The sequence below is a fragment of the Trichoderma ghanense genome (genome assembly GCF_004382785.1).
Source record: "Trichoderma ghanense strain CCMA-1212 chromosome Unknown scaffold_1, whole genome shotgun sequence".
In the NCBI taxonomy this organism is placed as follows: Eukaryota; Fungi; Ascomycota; class Sordariomycetes; order Hypocreales; family Hypocreaceae; genus Trichoderma; species Trichoderma ghanense.
The window spans coordinates 1,917,293-1,935,470 of NW_027395664.1; the positions used below are offsets into that span (position 1 = coordinate 1,917,293).

Consider the following 18,178-nt stretch of genomic DNA (forward strand, 5'->3'; position numbering starts at 1 on the left):
ACCTTTGCATTCTCGTCCCTCGCGCCGCCCTTGCCATTCTTCCCTTGCCCCCCTGCGGCGCTGCTGCCGCTGCTCCGGTTCTGGGCGTCAAACTCGGCCATGGCCAGCGCCGTCTGGCACGCGTTTCGAATCTGCCGGCCGTTCCAGCGCATGTTCTCGTGCTTCTTCCAGTAGGCGGTGGCGTACTTGAGAATGTCCTTTTCGCGAATGTCAATGTCGCGGCCCTTGTCGAGGAAGCGCTGCTTGATGATGCGCAGGTTGAGGCGGAAGATTTCGCGGGTGGAGGACTTGTCGAGGGGTGGGTAGTAGAGGGAGATGTGGATGCGGGAGGTGAAGGCCTCGTCGAAGTCGCCGATGCGGTTGGTTGTGAGGAAGAGGATGCCTGCGTAGTATTCGAGGACGCGGAATATATATATATATATATCCGGGGACCAAGGCGCTATTCGTGTCCTGTCTTTTGGTTGATGGAGAAAGGATCTTGCGCCTGATCTGCTCAGAGTGAGCGAGCCTGTTGTCTTGCCGACTTGAGCTTGGGTATTGGCATTGTTTGTTCTTGTTTTGTCTTGCATACAGCTGAAGCAGAAGGAGAGGAACAAGTCGAAGAAGGAGAAAGAAGAAGAAGAAGAAGAACAAGGAGAAGAAGAAAAAGGGATTGCAAGCATGCTGCCCAAAGACTTTCAGTGGGGGTTTGCCACGGCTGCGTGAGTTCACCCTTGTCTCGTCTTCTCGGTGTTGTCATCACTCACTTACACGGCCTCGTCGACACAGCTACCAGATCGAGGGCGCCGTCGACCAGGACGGCCGCGGCCCGAGCATCTGGGACACGTTCTGCGCGCAGCCGGGCAACATCGCCGACGGCTCGTCGGGCGTGACGGCGTGCGACTCGTACAACCGCACGGCCGACGACATTGCGCTGCTCAAGTCGCTCGGGGCGCGGAGCTACCGCTTCAGCATCTCGTGGTCGCGCATCATCCCCCAGGGCGGCCGCGGCGACGCCGTCAACCGCGCGGGCATCGACCACTACCGCCGGTTCGTCGACGACCTGCTGGCCGCCGGCATCACGCCCTTTGTCACCCTCTTCCACTGGGACCTGCCCGAGGCGCTGCACCAGCGCTACGGCGGGCCGCTGGACCGCACCGAGTTCCCGCTCGACTTTGAAAACTACGCCCGCGTCGTGTTCGCGGCGCTGCCCAAGGTGCGCAACTGGATCACCTTCAACGAGCCGCTGTGCTCCGCCATCCCCGGCTACGGCTCCGGCACCTTTGCCCCCGGCCGCCAGAGCGCGTCGGAGCCGTGGATCGTGGGCCACAACATCCTCGTCGCCCACGGCCGCGCCGTCAGGGCGTACCGCGACGACTTCAAGGCGGCCGCCGGCGGCGGCGACGGCCAGATCGGCATCGTCCTCAACGGCGACTTCACCTACCCCTGGGACGCCGCGGACCCGGCCGACCAGGAGGCGGCCCAGCGGCGGCTCGAGTTCTTCACGGCCTGGTTCGGCGACCCCATCTACCTGGGCGACTACCCGGCGTCGATGCGCAAGCAGCTGGGCGACCGGCTGCCGGCCTTCACGCCCGAGGAGCGCGCCCTCGTCCGCGGCTCCAACGACTTCTACGGCATGAACCACTACACGTCCAACTACATCCGCCACCGCAGCTCGCCCGCCGCCGCCGACGACACCGTGGGCAACGTCGACGTGCTCTTCCACAACAAGCAGGGCAACTGCATCGGCCCCGAGACGCAGTCCTCCTGGCTGCGCCCTTGCCCCGTCGGCTTCCGCGACTTCTTGGTCTGGATCAGCAAGCGGTACGGATACCCGCGCATCTACGTGACGGAGAACGGCACGAGCATCAAGGGCGAGAGCGATCTGCCCAGGGACAAGATCCTCGACGACGACTTCCGCGTCAAGTACTACGACGAGTATATCCGCGCCATGGTCACGGCCGTCGAGCTGGACGGCGTCGACGTCAGGGGGTACTTTGCCTGGTCGCTCATGGACAACTTTGAGTGGGCGGACGGCTACGTGACGAGGTTTGGGGTGACGTATGTGGACTATGAGAATGGGCAGAAGAGGTTCCCCAAGAAGAGCGCAAAGAGCCTGAAGCCGCTGTTTGACGAGCTGATTGCGGCGGCGTGATGATGGGGTGATACCTGTAGGATGCTGATGATGTATGAAAACACGCAAGGGATATGATAGCAAGCCGGCACGGATAACCTGATGCTGCAAGGGAAATTGATATAAATTGTGCATATATAAATGAGTCAAGGACCATGTCAAACAATGAAAGGAGGAAGAAGGACGGACTGACCATGTTGCTCCTCTCTAAATGCATCAAGAAATGGGTATGAGAGCTGTGATTTGGCTATTTGCTATTGATCTTTCGTCCTCTACGACTGTGCTACCGGAGAAGCCCCCTCGTTCCCTCGATTCATGCCGTGCGAAGGCATCGGATTCTGCATCATCGGCCAGCCGCCCCCGTTCCCATTCGGCCAGCCCTGACCGGGCATCTGCTGCTGCTGCTGCTGCTGTCCCGGATTGAACATGCCTCCGGGCTGGCTGCTCATCATGTAATGCCCCTGCTGGCCCTGTCCTTGCTGAAACTGCTGCTGCGGATTCCCCTGCATCCAGTACATGCCCTGCGGCCCATTGGCCATCATATACGGCCCCTGAGCCTGCATCATGGGCTGCTGAGGAGGAACAGGCGCAGCAGCAGCGGATTCCGCAGCCGTCGAGGAAGGGCTCGCCATCCCCGCGGAAACAGCGCCACCATGATGGCCCGCGTTCGCCAGAGAAGAAGGGTTCATCATCATGGGAGGAGGCATCCCCATCATCGTCTGCGCCATGGCGCTCATGGCTGGATTCAGGGGCATGGACGACGACGACGTCGACGGCTGGGGGCCGCCGCCGCCCTTGACGGGGCCGTAGATGGCTTCGTCGTCGCTCGAGTCGTCCGTATCGTCGTCGTCGTCGTCGTCGTCTTCTTCCTCCTTCTTCGCCTTGGGGTGTCTCGCGCGAAGGCGCATATTCTTTGCGACTTCGTCGGCGCTGAAGCCGTATATGCTCTTCAGATAGCGCATGAACTCGAGGTACGCATCCGACACGATCTGGACGTGCAGATGCGTCAACTCGACCTTTGCATTCTCGTCCCTCGCGCCGCCCTTGCCATTCTTCCCTTGCCCCCCTGCGGCGCTGCTGCCGCTGCTCCGGTTCTGGGCGTCAAACTCGGCCATGGCCAGCGCCGTCTGGCACGCGTTTCGAATCTGCCGGCCGTTCCAGCGCATGTTCTCGTGCTTCTTCCAGTAGGCGGTGGCGTACTTGAGAATGTCCTTTTCGCGAATGTCAATGTCGCGGCCCTTGTCGAGGAAGCGCTGCTTGATGATGCGCAGGTTGAGGCGGAAGATTTCGCGGGTGGAGGACTTGTCGAGGGGTGGGTAGTAGAGGGAGATGTGGATGCGGGAGGTGAAGGCCTCGTCGAAGTCGCCGATGCGGTTGGTTGTGAGGAAGAGGATGCCTGCGTAGTATTCGAGGACGCGGAGGAAGACTTTTTTTTTTTCATTCACAAGAGTTTAGACGGTGCTTGGATAAGGGGGGGAGTATGAAAGGACAGGGGAAAGGGAGAGGAAAGATAGGGGGAGGAGAGGGTGGAGAGATGGGAGGAATAGGAAGAGATTGAAAAAGAGATGATGATTTACCTGCCACGAGACCGTTTCGGACAAAGTTCTTGGGGGAGCGCTGGGCGAGAAAGACGTCCGCTTCGTCGAGGAGGAGGATGCAGCCCCAGCGGTTGGCCAGGCTAAAGTTTCTCTCCAGGGCTGCTTCTACCTCGCTGGCAGTTGCACCAAGATCTCCTGAGAAAGGAGGTTTGCGTGTTAGCCTATAACTTTGGACACGGGACTATCAAAAGCACATACCGCAGGTGATTTGGAACAGAGGCTTGTTGAAGCGTTCGGCCACACCCTCTATAACAGCCACATCAGCACAACGTACAGAACGCTTTCTGAAGGTTTCATGGCACTTACCAGCAGTTGTCGTCTTGCCCACGCCTGGACTTCCATGTAGAAGCAGAATGAGACCCTTTCCTGTATACAAGAGATCAGCCAAGCTGCGTTAAGACGACTTGTAATAGGAAGAAAAAAATATACCTTTCCCTCGAATAATGTCCACCTCTTCATTGTCGCTAACCCTCGCTTCCTTGTTTCGAAAGTGCTGGTCAACCAAACAGTAGACAATGTCCTTGTGCTGCTTCGGAAGCACCAGCTGGTCAAACGCCGTCTGTTCTTTCGAGCCCTCGCTGACAGGGCTGAGATACTTGAGGTCGAGTTTCGCTATGCAACAGTCAGCCAACACACTCTTCGACACAAGATGAAAAGGGGGGGCACAAGTGACGAACCCCATTTGCGACTCCTCAACACAAACCCAAACACCCGATACGACATGATGATCAAATCGTCATTCGTCAAGGTCCCCTTGGCCGCGGTAATCTCCTTCAACGGCCGCGGGTAAATCGCCACCGAAGGCTCATCGTTCGGCTCGTCCGGCCCAGGCATCAACCTCGCGATATAGTTCTCGTTCCTCGTCTTGTCGACGTAATTGTCGTTGTATACATACTCCCCCGCGCAGCACGCAGCAGAGCACGTCTCGTCCTCGGAGGACCCCGAACCCCCCAGATCCTTTCCGATGAGGGACTCGATCTCGGGCTGCCAGCCGTTGGCCTGCGTCGCGGCAAAGGCCTCGGCAAAGTCGACCATGACCTGGCTGTCGACCTCGTCGCGCGCCTCGAGGGTGAAGCCGTTGTAGTGCATGTGCTTGACGCTGGCGACGTCGATGAACATCTTGCCGCGGTCGATGAGCTCCTGCCGGAAGCTCGCCTTGGGGTCGTCCTTGTCCTTGGGAGAAGAGGAGAGGGCGAAGTCGTCCCTGGCCTGCTGGTAGGTTGCCGTGGGGGACTCTGCGAAGCGGATGGGATACACCTCGAGCGCGGTGATGGCCTTTTCGCCGTCGAACTTTGAGATGACAAACGACTTGGACACGGGGCCGAGCTGCTTGCCGTCAAAGTCAATGTAGACGCAGAAGAGCGTGATGGACGCCGCCGGCTCGCTCTCGTCGCGCTTCCAGTTGCGCCAGGGAGGAGTCACCTTGTGGCCGGTGCTGGTGATGCTGATGACGCGGTAGGCCTGGCGTCTGCCCTGGCCCACGACGTCGTCGCCCGGCTTGAAGAGGTACCACAGGTGGTTGAAGGAGATGGTGCGCGGCTGCGTGCCGGAGAGGTAGTCCATCTTGGCCTGGATGGTGTTGTCCATGAAGTCGATGAGGCAGCCGAGGTGCTGGTAGGCCGTGAGGGAGGACGTGAACTCTTCTTCTTCGATGGTTTCGCTGCCTTCGTTGCTTGTTTTCGCTTCGTCTTTGGCTTCTTTCTTGTCGTCTTTGGCACTCGAAGGCTCGTCTTGGCCATCTGCAGGATCGTCGTCTTCTGGGCCAGTTGAAGGCGGCGGGCCTTGTGTTTCTGCAAGCTTCGGGTTGTCTTGACCTGCTGCTGCGACCTTTGCTTCCTCCGTATCCGGCACTTTGAGCGCATCGTCGCCATACTTCTCCTTGAGCTGCGCAAACTTGGCCCGAATCTCCTGGTCATAATGCACAAGCGCCCGAAACGGCCGAATCATGACAACCGCGCCGTTCATGCGGAAATCCTTGGCCTTGTTCTTGAAGATGTTGTTGAGCATCTTGATGATGTTGATCGACCTGATCCGGATCCGCTCCGGCATGAGCTGCTTGCCCCTGTTGGGGCTGTGGACAATGTCCGCCCACGAGGCCACCTTTTGCTCTACCTTTTGCGTGCTGCCGTTGGTCGAGATGTTGAGCGACTTCTCCGTGTATCGCATGAACCAGGGGTTGTTGTAGCCGTCAAACGTAATGGACGGCTCTTCGGCGAGGACCTCGATGACGCAGAGATCGCGGCTGGAATCGCCGTGCTGCTGGAACTTGAACGCCGTCCAGCCCATGGGGCAGACTTCCACCTTGACGACGTTGGGGAGATTCTTGCCCCCGTCGTCCTCGTCGTCCGAGTCGTTCCCCTTGATGCCGTTGACCTCCTCCAGCGTCGGAATCTGCACTCCGGGCCGCGCATCTTGCAGCTGGGCCTTCAGGACGTCGCAGTACGTCGTCCACTCCGTCTCCTTCTTGGTAAGCGTATCCTTGCTCCTTTCCGTCTCCTCAATGATCCGGAGGGTTTCCCGAATCTTCCTCAGCCTACGCCAGGACTCGTACGATGTCGAGCTCTTGTTGATGAGTTCCTCTGAGCGTTCCTGCATGCTCTCTATCGTCTCGAAGAAGCCGCCCGCGTCTTGGGCAGCATCCTGCACGACGCCCAGCATCTGTCTTTCGAGCCGCTCCCTGTTGCGGCGCTCCCGCTCGGCGTCTTCTTCTACGGCGTTGAGTCTTTGCTGCAGCTTGAGCAGCAGCTGCTCCATGCTGCCTTGCTGACCGTTTGCTTGGTTGTCAGCCGTGGTGAGGTCGGAGAGGTTCGTTGTGCTTTGGCTCAACGTAGCGACTTTCGCTGCGTCAACGGCAGCGGCCATGGTTGCAAGTCTGGAGGTGTCATGAAGCACGAAAACACGTGCGGTAGATGGTCAGTTGCGAGTTTCGAAACACCACGCCTGTGTGTAAGTCCCTCAGTTGTTGTGATAAGTTGCCATTCCGTATCTACTTATAACCGACACAGCGACAGGGATCCTCAACACCAAGCTGCATCCTTTGTCCAATAAACGCGTCCCTCTACGACTTGCGCAGCAGATCTAGAAACCTATCAATTAGGCAGCAATGCGGCTCAGAAAAAAGTAAATAAATCAATTGCGGAAACTTGAGGCGAAACAGGATCCCACGCAATGTCCTGCTTTTCCGTCTGACGGGTTTGCAAGGAATAGAGCCGTTTGTGGAGGGTCGGCAACGCTCTTGGTAGGAACAACGAGGCTCAGCCGCTCATGCGCTGCATGCAAGTGGCTGCTAGCTCAGAGGAATAGTAGCAGATTGTCACGATATAATTAGAATGAGGGGTAAGGCTTTTCCGTTTCATGGCGATGAGAGTCGGGCAAGTGTCAGGATATTCACAAGTACTATAGAAATATACACAAGGGGAGGACATGTTCCACTCTCTCTTACAGACCCGTCTGTCTGTCTGTCTGTTCCCGAAAACTTGATACAACCCGTCATGCGTCAGCTATAAGACGACTATCCTTTTGCAGTCCGATACACGGTTCCGCGTTCTGATTTGGACCCAAGAATGGCCATGGGGAGGGAATCCCCGTCGGTGATTCCGCCTATCCATCTCCAGCCTCCATCCGTCGACTTTATTGACAACCGGCTTCCAGAGCACCACGGCGTGTTCAGGAATACAAACGCTCACTTCGATCACATGTTGCAGAGATATGTATCAGACAGAGCCTCGCCAACCGATCAAGCCCTGGTCGAAAGCAATGCCGATGCCCAGCCTTCTTCCAACCAACTTGCTCCGCCATGTCAGATGGGAGATGTCGGAGACGCTGAAAGGTTTTGGGGTCTCGTGTTTTCCGACGCAATGGCCGCGTTCGTTGCCAAGTATCCAAACGAGCCTGATGGAGTCAGCAAGCTAGGCTATAGCATTCGCAATCAGACGACGTGGAACGGCATCAACAACCAGCTTCACAGAGCGCGAGAGGTCTATGACGGCTCGCAGAAGCAGTTTCGGGGGTGGTGTAAGCGGACGATGCGCAAGATGGGGGATAATGCTGTTGAGCCGGCGACGAATATCATCAGTCTTGTTCCCAACATTGAATATGTTTCTCCTGTGTTGGGAGCAGTGCAGCTGCTTCTCAATGTAAGTTCATTTACTCATCATTGACGACATGATATACTACAACTCATCCTAGATGGCTTGTCTGTTTGCTAACTCGATGTCCCCAGGCATACAAAGTGGCATCTGAAGTACGAGAAAAAGTCACCTCGAGTTTCGATGAGACCGAGGTTCAGGAGCTCTTCAACAATGCCGAAGTCTACGTCATTACGTTCCCGGACAGTAGTCGCATCAAGGACTCGACCATATCCCTGGTGGTGGCTGTGATGAAGGCGATTGAGGATGCCATTGACTTCTTCTTGTCCAAGCAAAGTACGTCTACTCTCTCATCTAGAGTATCTGGTGGCTAACGCAACGGTTGATGTTGGAACAAAGTCAAGCGGCTCTTGTCTGTCGTATACCGAGGGAAAAAGGGATACCAGGAGGCTCTCCTCAAAAGACTCGAGGCCATCAAAACGCACAGCGAGAAACTCATCCAACAGGCCCAAAACGCCCACATGCTGTACACACAGCTTGGAATCTCCGCTATCCGGACCGGTGAGCATCTCCAAGCAGCTCGTGACGTCTGAACATTTGCTGATAAAGTGTCTCACTGCAGAAGTCCAGCAGTTTCAAATAGGCACCAAGCAAGACGCAAGGCGGACCAAAGTCGCGCTCAACGACATCCACCAGTTCTCCGCCGAAGCCTGCAACAACGTCCTCATCATGCTCAACGACGCCGAGGAGAACAAGAAGCGACAGATGCAGATTCTCGCAAACCAGGAAAGCATCCTCAACAGGCTTGCCATCATGGAGGAGATCTCTAGGGCTTCGACCCCTGTGCCCCCGGACCCGTCTATTACATGGCAAAGCCAGCATATTGCGAGCTTCAATGCGCAGTTCCAGCTTATTGCGGCACCGCCGGTACACTATCATACATACCTTCAGCCGGTCCAGCAGCCGGTCGTCATGCACAATGGGCAGATGGCCTGGTTTGACGCACTTGCGGATCCAAACTACATATATCCGAGGCCAACATCACCACAGCGGAGAATCGTCAACTCTTCCAGCATTCTCGCCATGCTCAACATCCCTCTCGATCTCGACAGCGTGGATCTCCAAGCCGTCAAGGAACACAGTTACCGTCTCCCGAGGAAATACCATGCCCGAGCTGTGCAAGTCACGCAGACACGAGAATTCCGTCAATGGATCGTTGCGCCAACTTCAACACGGCTCCTCATCCACGGCGAGTTTCCACCGCATACCCTTGACTGGCACAGAGTGTCGCCGCTGTCTTTCTTTTGCTTCTTGCTGGTGCACATGCTCCGCGCGCGAGAGAGATACGTTACCCTCGTCTTCTTCTGCGGGTTCCATGCCGATGAAGAAGACGGCAATGTTGGCGGCGCGGCAATCATGAGGAGCTTCATCGCGCAGCTGGTACACCAGATCGGGCCCGGCTTTATACAGCTGGACGCGAGCTTCAATCTGGAGCGTGTTGCTCAACAAGATTGCGACATAGCCAAGTTGTGCGATCTCTTTGTCCATCTAGTTCGGCAGCAGCTCCACAGAGATCGCACTCTGGTCTGCATCATTGATGGGATCGGAGACTACGAGACGGATGAGCTCGAAGGCGATATGCTGGCCGTTGTAAAGACGCTTCTCCAGTTCCGAAAGGGGACGCATCAGGGAAGTGGTACAGAACAGTCCTCACACAGCGGCGATGTGAAAGTGCTGGTCACAACTCCCTTCTCCACCGAGGCCGTTCAGGAGCTGTTTCTCAGTGAAGAGAGGGATGGGGATGAGGACGGCTTGCCGTTTCTCACCATGGAGAGCTTTCCTGATGTCAATGATACAGTCGGGATAGGGATGCCTGCGCTCTTCATGCGCAGGGAGAACTCGGACGACTTTGAGTGAGGCAATGTGGCTGCGACAAGTAGAATAGAAGATGCATGAGCAAGTTGGAATTAGACCTCATAATCATTACTATTGGGTTTGGCCCACGTGATGTACAGCATCAAAGGCTCTTTTCTCACAAGGACAATGTTCGCAAGCCATAGCCGCCAGCATCCTGCATGGATGCCCAAGTTTCAGCCTGTGAGACGCAGACACCCCTGTCCCAACAACAACCAACTGCAGCTGCGGCTCATGCTGTTCACGCCGAAGCATGCAAGTGATTGGTTCTTCAGCCTGGGGGCCTGCGGTGGCCGCCTAAATTGGCGAGGCTGAGAGCTGCCACGCCCCCCAGCCGAGCTTCGTCTTCATCGCGTTGCTCGTTTTGTTGCTTCTTCCCTCACTTTCAATGCTCCTTTCTTTTCGATTGCTACATCCTAGCCTCGGTTACGGAATTCAAACGCCGGACCTTGACAGTTAACGGGTACGGTGCTGGAACAAACGGGCTCCTTATAAGTCGTTCCGGAGGCAACACCGCAACTGCAATACACACGTAGCAACACCAGCTGCTCCGTTCTGCGAAACACCGTTATACATTCCTGCGAAAAAAAAAAAAAAAAAAAAAGACCTACTATGCCTGAAAAATTGAACCCCCCACTCTCTGAAGCTCCTGAGAATGATTCCTGGCTATGGGATTGGGGCATCTATACAGTGCCGTATCCCGGACAGAGCAAGGACTTTGAGGTTGCAACAATCGAGTGTTGGAAATACCAAGAGGATGAGCAAGGCCGCACAGTCCCACCAATCAAGAAATTCCAAGTCAGAGGCTTCCACACAGAATCGATGCAGTCGTGGCTGAGGGAGCCCGTTCCAGTCGTCAACGGACAACAACCTTCATCCGGCTTCAAGATGGTGGTCATGCCCAGCAATCCTGACCTGACACGGGAGCAAACGCATTCTCTCAACACGATCCTGGGGCTTCCAAACTCTCGGGATCACATGTCTTCTGATTACTCCGGAGCATGCGGAATGTTTGAGCAGACCGATGGCAGTCATGGTAGTTCTTCCGTAACGGTGTAGCGTTTTCAGCAAGAGGATGTTGTTGCAAAGCCGCTGACTTTGTGAACCCAGTCTTCATCCTTCGAAGCACAACCGACACCGCCACCATCAGCACGGCTGTCCGATACGATCCTACAACAAACGTGGCCCGCGGCGTCTTCAACTTCACGAACATGCATCACGGCTTTCCCATATACGAGACGATGGCTGATCAATTCGTACACTGCAGCCATCCGCTTCTCTTGCCGCTGCTAGCCATCGAAACGACCTTTTCCATTGTCGCATTGCATCTGGCGACCTATGCTACCAACCTGTACGACGTAGAGGTGCAGACTGGCCACGGCCTCGGCAGAATGGATGGCGAAGTCCAGGAACGGCAGGACTACCGGACTCTTGTGCGAGGGCTAGGCGTGGCCCAAAGCCAGTATTATCTGGCACAGGGAACGATATCCTGGTGTCGAATCTCTGCGGAATTCATACGTGACAAACTGCAGCACTTTCAAAGTGTCCTGCCAGAGGAACGCCGGAGCAGGCTGCAACTTGCTCATCGAATGCTGAATGAGCGGGTTGAGTTCGTCTTGAGCAACCTCGAGTGCGCTTCTGTGTTCCATGGCCTCAAGGAACGGATGGAAGCGCAGCAGACTGTTGTGAGTTACATTCCCCCTTTCTTCTCCTTCTTCCTTCTACTCAATTGCCTGGCACTGTGAACGAGAAATACTCACTCAAGGGTTGCAAAACTTGAAAAGCTATTCAACCTCATTGCTCAGTCGGACAATCTCATCAACGTCGGCCTTGCCAAAGACTCCAAAGAGATGGCCGTTGCGAGCAAACAAGATAGCTCAGCCATGAAGATTATAGCGCTGCTCACTACCTTTTTCTTACCGGGTACCTTTATTGCTGTACGTGCCTTATTGGAGTTCTCACCTACCACCACACGCATGGTCCCATCTATACAATATACTGAAAGCACTTCATAGTCATTCTTCGCCATGCCGCTGTTTGACTGGTCCGAACCTACGCTCAGCCGAGTCGCAAACCGCCACTTTTGGGTCTACTGGGCCGTGACCGGCCCTCTTACGGTGACCATCATGGCAGGCGTCATGGCATGGGCCGTCTGGCACAATCGATACGTTGAGCGCCTGCAGTCTCGTGCACGGGACAGTGTCGGTACCAACTCGACGGACGACAAGGGCCGGAACAAGGAGCATCATGAATCCGAAAACGGGCAAGGCAAAGGGCAGTACACGGAACAAAGGCAGGGGACGGAGACTGAGAAGCAGGGGTTTCGCCAAAACTACTCTCTGCGCAAGGTCCTGAACCGCCGGAAACGCCAGTTTGCTACCGTGGAAGCCGAGCCATGAATGTTGGAGCTTTGACGTGACTTCGCTTGACATGGGGAGAAAATAGGAGCTGGAGGAGGCTGGATTAAGAAAAAGGCCGTTCTACGGAGTAAAGGGAAGCCGTATGGTGAGCGTCTTGCAACCACCTCTTGTCATGCAACTTACAAGACGATTTCCCCTGGCCTGCACTACATTCCTTCTGCCAACACTCTTCCAGTTATAGTGTCTGCGTAGTATTAATGATAGAGTAACTTGAAATGTCTTTCTATCCGGGAATCAACCCCCCTCTACCCGCTCTTCATAGCCTCCTTTTCATCGGCCCTCACCGCGGAAACTTCTCCCACCTCTTCATCGTCATTATCACGAGCCGTAACATCACTCTCGTGGTCCCCTCGATGCCTTGATACAGGCTGCTCCACATCAACATGTTGCTCAACATCGCCTCGGTCAGACTTTCTATCCCTCCGCAAGTACCATCTGAAAAAATAGACCAAACCTTGAGCCATAAAGACCTGGTCGACAACATTTTTTTTCGTCAGCAAGTTGATCTACATACAACTCATACCCAGAAATCCAGGCATTCATCTCCCCTTGACTCACCTGCTCAATCGTATAAAGCAAAACAGGAATCGTAATGAAGGCCCTCGTCAAATCATCCGCCTGCGTCCACATGGCCGTGACCAAAGGGATTCCCAAGCTCGTCGTCTTGGCCGCGCCGCAGAAGCACACGGCAACAGTCTGCTCTTTGGACATCTTCTTTACGGATACTATGCGTTTGACTCGCTCGGGCAGACGAGACTCGGTGACGTGCGGGTTGATGGCTCTCGCGAGGAACGCGGGCGGACGGGCCAGGTAGAAGCAGATGAGGGTGAAGATGATGTAGAGCCCGATGTTGACGAAGACGTTGAAGATGACGTCCGCTTTGGATAACTTGTAGAGCGCGCCGGTGCCGAACGCGCCTGAAAAGGTGGTCCTTCAACCAAGCAGTTTGACCCTGTCAGCTGAAGAACTTCACAAGTGAAACTCCCGAGATATATCATCAAGCAAAACCTACCACACGAGCAATATCAGGCAGACCGTCGGCACCTTTCCCAACATCGTCACCCTCAACACCTTGGCAACCACATCCCCCCTCCACCACCTGACCCCCTGACCCACCGCCAGCGGCAACAGCACGCTCAAACCCAGCTGCTTCGCGACGTTGGCATACATGTCGCCGAGGGTGCTCGGGTCCGCGGGCCGCCAGTCGTCAAACGCGCCGTCGCGCGGGATGAAGCCGTAGATGAGGATGGGCGTGAGGAAGGAGCCGGCCGTGTTGCCGATGACGACGGAGATGACGGCCGCGGCCTCGTCGCCGCCGGCGGAGCGCGTCATGACGACGTTGGAGGCGATTGTCGTCGGGAGGCAGGCCGTCGCGAGCATGCCGAGGATGATGGGCGTGGAGGGCGTGCCGTGGCGGAGGGCGCCGGCTGCGAGGCAGATGTGGATGAATACTGGGTGTTGTGCGTTGTATCGTGAGTATTGATGAGAATGTGACTTGATATGAATGGGGGATTTGACTTACTGAGCATGATGACGGGGATGATGATGAAGCTGCATCCTTGGACCATGACGTGTAGCCGCCAGTTTGTGAGATTCTGCTTGAGCTTCTCAGGAGGGAGTTGCAGTCCGTTGATGAGAAAGATGAGAGCCACCGCGCCGTATAAGACGCTGTACTCTGACCGAATGACGCCTCCATGCTCGGCGACATCTGTGTCGACAAGTCAGCTCTGTCCTATCCCACTGAATTCCTACAACAATTTCTCTACTCCCCGCCCTGTTCAGACTCTCCAACCACATACTACACCAGAAAGCAGAAACGAGCGGCATCGCAGTAGGAGAGAAGAGAGAAACTCACGCGGGAAGAAACACCCCAATACACAGGCCACGCCAAAGCCAATGAGCAGCCACTGCGCCGCCACAAACTCGACACCCGTCCAGATCCAGACCAAGGCTTTGTTCTCTCGCCAACTGTGCTTCTCCGTCGTTACCGTCGTCGTCGTTGTTGTTGTTGTAGCCATGGCTCTCGTTCACCTCGCCGCAGACGTCCAATACAACTCTCCAATGATGAGAATCCCAACCACTATCAAGCTCATAGATTATAAAAACTCAACGTCATCACGCAAAACAAAGATCGTTAGCATACATCAAAACATGCTCGACTTGAAACAACGAATCAAGAAGCAACAAAAAGACGTATGCGTAGCAGATCAACAAGGCGGTATTCCGCCAGTATAATCCGAAAAGAAAAAATATGGAAAAGACAAGGGAAGACGCGCAGGAATGCAAATCCGCGGGAGCAAAAAGCGTCTTATTACCGGGAAACGGGATGCTGGGGGGCGGGTCCCCCCCTCTGGGAAAACAGGTCGGCCGATCGCTTCAGATATCTGCCGACACCGCCATGTCTCAACATGTAAGGCCTTATCCAATGTTGCAATCATCCCTTGCTTTCGGGTGGGATGACGTTTGGGAAATGGTGTGGATGCTGTAAGCAGCTGCGATGGCGGAAAAGGGGGCGAGTGCGCGAGGAAAAGCATCAGTTATTGATAAGGAAGCACGAGAAAGAATGACTGGCATGCGATGGCGTCGCGTCGACAAAAACCATGTCTGGACAGACGGAATCATATGAGAGTAATCGTAATAGTATAGTCAAGGATCGGATAGACCGCTATCAAGTACAAGGCTACTCCTCTCAGGCTACACCCCCCTCATGAGCATATACACTGGAGACGTCAAAGCAGCATTCGTAAACCCTCGTCTCCTTTTTCCTCCGTGACGAACATCTAATCGCCCGTATATAAAACCTGCCACCCCATCAAAAGGCAGCATGAAGCAAGGCTATCCCCAACGCCGTGCGATGCCTGTGGTATCAAGTAAAACGTATTCCGTCAAGGGACAGAGCCCTCGAGGGTTCAATCATTGATGAAAGAGCCTGCTCCTCTCATTGGTCGTGAGAATATTAGATAGAAAGTAAAGATATAAGAGAAGGAAAATCTCCAAGAAAGAAGAAAAAGGAAATGAACGTCATCTCCTGTTCAAGCGACGAGCGCCGGCGCCGGCTCCATAGGCAGAGCTGCGATGGACTCGGGAGCGCCTGTGCTACTCGGCGCCGGCGCAATCTCCGGATCTGGTATTTGTATGTCCAGCTAATGACAATCATTAGTATTGGCAGCGATACCTTGTACCTGTGACGGAAGTCAACTTACAGTCATGTAGCCGGTGCGCCGGAGTGAGATGAGTTTTGGCGGCAAAATCCCCTCTTCAGAAGGCGTAGTCTTCTCCTTCTCTCGATTCCAATTCTCTATCCACGCCTCCAGGTTGTTGAGGCGAGACTTGATGCCCGTCAAGCCAAAGTCGTCCCATAGCCACCCGGTCACAAGTCCCAAGAATGCATCAATCATATTCCGGGGGTTGTAGGGGTCAAAGGCCGGTATCAGTTCCTTGTTAAGCTTGTCTATGATGCGCCGGAACTCGGGCTCGGGAATCCCCGCCGGATCCAAGATTTCGGGATACAGATTTGAGAACGTGGGAGCCAGGTCACCCTGGAGGAGCCAGTCGCGGCGAATCCGAATGATCCGCGTCTTGGCATATTCTGCAGAGTCTGGTGGTACATGGGGATTCAGGTGAGGGAAGCACGGGTGTTGCGGTCCCCACGATTCTCCAAGGTCCGGCTGGACCTCTTCGCCCATGATTGACGAGTTGGACGACGAGATGGCAGATCCTATTCCATCCCCAAGGGATATGTTGGAGAAGCGCCGGTGGTCCAGTACGTCAGGCCCTCGCTCCAGGTCCCTGGCGTAGGATTGCCCCGATTCATCATTTTCGGGCAGCATGATGCCTTTGCCCTTGTCGGCCTTTGGCGTTTGGGTGGGCGGCGGCGATTCACCAGTGAAATCGCCGCTGGTTCTACTCTGGCGATCAAACCGAGTCGGCGATAGAGTTTGTGAGCGCCTCTCGTCGTAGGAAGCGCGAACTGAACTTGGCAAGCTAATGCGCTTGTTGTCGGTTCCACTCAAGTCGAACTGGAAGCTGATGGGTGTCGAGGAAGAGTGCCTCGCCTGTCTATGTTCGGTGAGCGTCAGCAGAGGATAGTCGCCGGCGCCGGTGACGTTGGGATCGGCAGTGTTGGTAGACTGGTCGAGGGCCGGGTGTTGCAGCCGGACGGGAAGTTCAATTGGACTGGAAGGGCGCCGCTTGTGAGAGTTGGAGGGAGACCTGGGAGTCGAGTTGGTGGGATTCCACAGACGCGCGGAGGAGAGGCGCTGAAGGCGAGTCGGAGCTTCGCCGGACGTTGCGAGAGTGCGGAAAATGGAGTGCTGGTTTCGCTTATGCGAGGCGGGATTATGCGACGCCTTGGAAGGTCCGGGACGAGCAGGCTGGCGAGAGGCAGAAGCAGTAGCAGTAGCAGAAGCCGGGGCTGGAACAGAGGCGGCCAAGCGAGGGTCTGCCTGCGCGCCTAGGGAGGGCGGGCCGGTCGCGGTGGAAATTGCCTGAAGCTCGTACGAAGCCGTGGGAAAGGCGGAAACGGCGCGGCCGCTGGGACGACCGCGCTGGCAGGGAAGGACGGGGTTGCGTCGGCCCTGGATCTCGAGATCGAGGTCGAGGTCGAAGTCGAGGTCGGAGTCGGAGTCGGCGAGAGCAGCGCAGAGGAGCTGCTGCCGGGGGGCGAAGCTGGAGCCTGGGATCCTCTTCTCGATGCTGAGAAGCAAGACGGACAAAAATCAGAGGCTTCCGCAGAGGCCGTTGAGCGCAATGCTGAGTTGGAAATGCACGGCCGGAGAGGCGCTGAGAATGGTTTGGCGTTGAGGCCGTACTCGTATCGGGTAATCAGGGGCACGCGCTCGATCGGGTTAGTGCGGGTGATGGAATCTCTGGCCTGGCGGTTACGTGATGGCATATTCGCTATCGATTGGGCAGTTGTGCGATGAGTCAGCACATTGAAAGACTGGAAGAGTGTAAGGAAGATTTGGTTCCTTTCAGACGCCCATTGTTGTTGGCCTCAACAAAAGCAGTTGATGTAATGAAAGGAGAGTCGAGATTGTGGAGATTGAAACAACTCAACAAGTATTGGAGGAAGAAAAAAAAGCAAGGAAGAAGAAGAAGGAAGAAGGAAAGAATGGGAAGTGAAATAAAGATAGAGGGGCGGCAGAGTGGAAGAAGAAAAAAAAAGGAAATTAAAGCTCTCCAGTAACAGAAACCAAGAATCCGTGTATTGGAGCAGAGAAGAAAACTCATAGAGGGTTCGTGGCCGTGACCGGGAGCAGTCTTACTCTTTATCTGCGTTTCTCGACGCCTGTTTGCGCTGCCAGTGCGCAAACCACTAACACGCCTCTTCTGCCTTGATGATCCATGCCGGCAGCAAATTCCACGGCCTGCAGGGCTCTCACATGGACGCGGCATGCACAATGCTTGCCATGCCAGGTTCCCGCTGCGAGAGGGCTCTAGCTGGGAGAAAGCGGCATGGCTTCCTTCGGGACGCTGTGCAGGTGGCGCTCAGGGTCAGGCGAAGCTGAGCTTGTTGGACGGGGGTTCTGCCCTGTCCGGGGTCTGGCTATCGCTCGATCTTGTGACGATGACGGACCAACAGCAGGGGAGTACGGGCATCCCGAAGATCTAAAGGCACGCATGACTTTATGCTAGCTCCCGATTATTTGCAGATGCATATGGCCTTGTCTTGGCTACAGAATGAGATGGACTCCTCGGCATCATGCTTGGTAGTAGCTGGCTTACAGACTCATCAGGCTGTGGGATTGAACATGCGCTCTCACGATAATTATAAGCCTCTTAGTGCCCCCTCCCTGCTACGGGTGCACATAACGGCTTTTCTAGCCTGGAGAGCCTCTCTCCATCGCACGATTCACGTCTGGCGCGGCCAAAGCTTTTCACGCGGCGCTCATGGTGAAAAGGATTAGCCCTGTCGAAAAGGATTCCATTAGATACAAGGCTCTCTTTACAGTAGATTAGCGGGAACCCCTGGGAGCAACAGGAATAGCAACAGCACAGCCGCGTGTCGTCAGGTCTCATCAATCGCAAACAAGGGGCCGTCCT

The 18,178-nt window shown here is 55.5% G+C and overlaps 8 protein-coding genes across 8 annotated transcripts in view; 4 read left to right on the top strand and 4 right to left on the bottom strand.

Annotated features, from left to right (window-relative positions):
- The window catches only part of CCMA1212_002022 (uncharacterized protein), a gene marked incomplete at both ends in the record, with an annotated part of 907 nt that extends 338 nt beyond the window's left edge, over positions 1-569 (bottom strand). Inside the window, one exon of the mRNA XM_073699425.1 lies at positions 94-569. Within this exon, the coding sequence (XP_073561827.1) occupies positions 94-569 (476 nt within the window). The remainder of the gene's footprint in view (positions 1-93) is intronic.
- On the top strand, positions 355-2,134 carry CCMA1212_002023 (Beta-glucosidase 1A; the record flags this gene model as incomplete). Its single annotated transcript, XM_073699426.1, has 4 exons — positions 355-359; positions 471-498; positions 574-701; positions 769-2,134. The coding sequence occupies 4 exons, from the start codon at positions 355-357 to the stop codon at positions 2,132-2,134; spliced, it is 1,527 nt and encodes a 508-aa protein (XP_073561828.1).
- A 251-nt stretch (positions 2,135-2,385) lies between these two features.
- Positions 2,386-6,673, bottom strand: CCMA1212_002024 (uncharacterized protein; the record flags this gene model as incomplete). Its single annotated transcript, XM_073699427.1, has 6 exons — positions 4,389-6,673; positions 4,141-4,323; positions 4,018-4,077; positions 3,910-3,957; positions 3,691-3,846; positions 2,386-3,539 (listed from the first exon to the last, which is right to left on the bottom strand). The coding sequence occupies exons 1-6, from the start codon at positions 6,571-6,573 to the stop codon at positions 2,386-2,388; spliced, it is 3,786 nt and encodes a 1,261-aa protein (XP_073561822.1). The 5' UTR covers positions 6,574-6,673.
- A 529-nt stretch (positions 6,674-7,202) lies between these two features.
- On the top strand, positions 7,203-9,716 carry CCMA1212_002025 (uncharacterized protein; the record flags this gene model as incomplete). Its single annotated transcript, XM_073699428.1, has 5 exons — positions 7,203-7,206; positions 7,237-7,847; positions 7,934-8,135; positions 8,199-8,360; positions 8,422-9,716. The coding sequence occupies 5 exons, from the start codon at positions 7,203-7,205 to the stop codon at positions 9,714-9,716; spliced, it is 2,274 nt and encodes a 757-aa protein (XP_073561823.1).
- A 609-nt stretch (positions 9,717-10,325) lies between these two features.
- Positions 10,326-10,772, top strand: CCMA1212_002026 (uncharacterized protein; the record flags this gene model as incomplete). The annotated part of the gene is made up of 1 exon (XM_073699429.1): positions 10,326-10,772. The coding sequence occupies one exon, from the start codon at positions 10,326-10,328 to the stop codon at positions 10,770-10,772; it is 447 nt and encodes a 148-aa protein (XP_073561824.1).
- A 16-nt stretch (positions 10,773-10,788) lies between these two features.
- On the top strand, positions 10,789-12,112 carry CCMA1212_002027 (uncharacterized protein; the record flags this gene model as incomplete). Its single annotated transcript, XM_073699430.1, has 4 exons — positions 10,789-10,793; positions 10,840-11,398; positions 11,498-11,650; positions 11,729-12,112. The coding sequence occupies 4 exons, from the start codon at positions 10,789-10,791 to the stop codon at positions 12,110-12,112; spliced, it is 1,101 nt and encodes a 366-aa protein (XP_073561825.1).
- Positions 12,113-12,378: 266 nt separating this feature from the next.
- On the bottom strand, positions 12,379-14,151 carry CCMA1212_002028 (uncharacterized protein; the record flags this gene model as incomplete). The annotated part of the gene is made up of 5 exons (XM_073699431.1): positions 12,379-12,603; positions 12,692-13,064; positions 13,146-13,584; positions 13,656-13,841; positions 13,989-14,151. 5 exons carry the CDS (start codon positions 14,149-14,151, stop codon positions 12,379-12,381), a joined length of 1,386 nt encoding a protein of 461 aa, XP_073561820.1.
- A 1,014-nt stretch (positions 14,152-15,165) lies between these two features.
- Positions 15,166-17,027, bottom strand: CCMA1212_002029 (uncharacterized protein; the record flags this gene model as incomplete). The annotated part of the gene is made up of 3 exons (XM_073699432.1): positions 15,166-15,276; positions 15,337-16,808; positions 16,847-17,027. 3 exons carry the CDS (start codon positions 17,025-17,027, stop codon positions 15,166-15,168), a joined length of 1,764 nt encoding a protein of 587 aa, XP_073561821.1.
- Between the last annotated feature and the right edge of the window lie 1,151 nt (positions 17,028-18,178).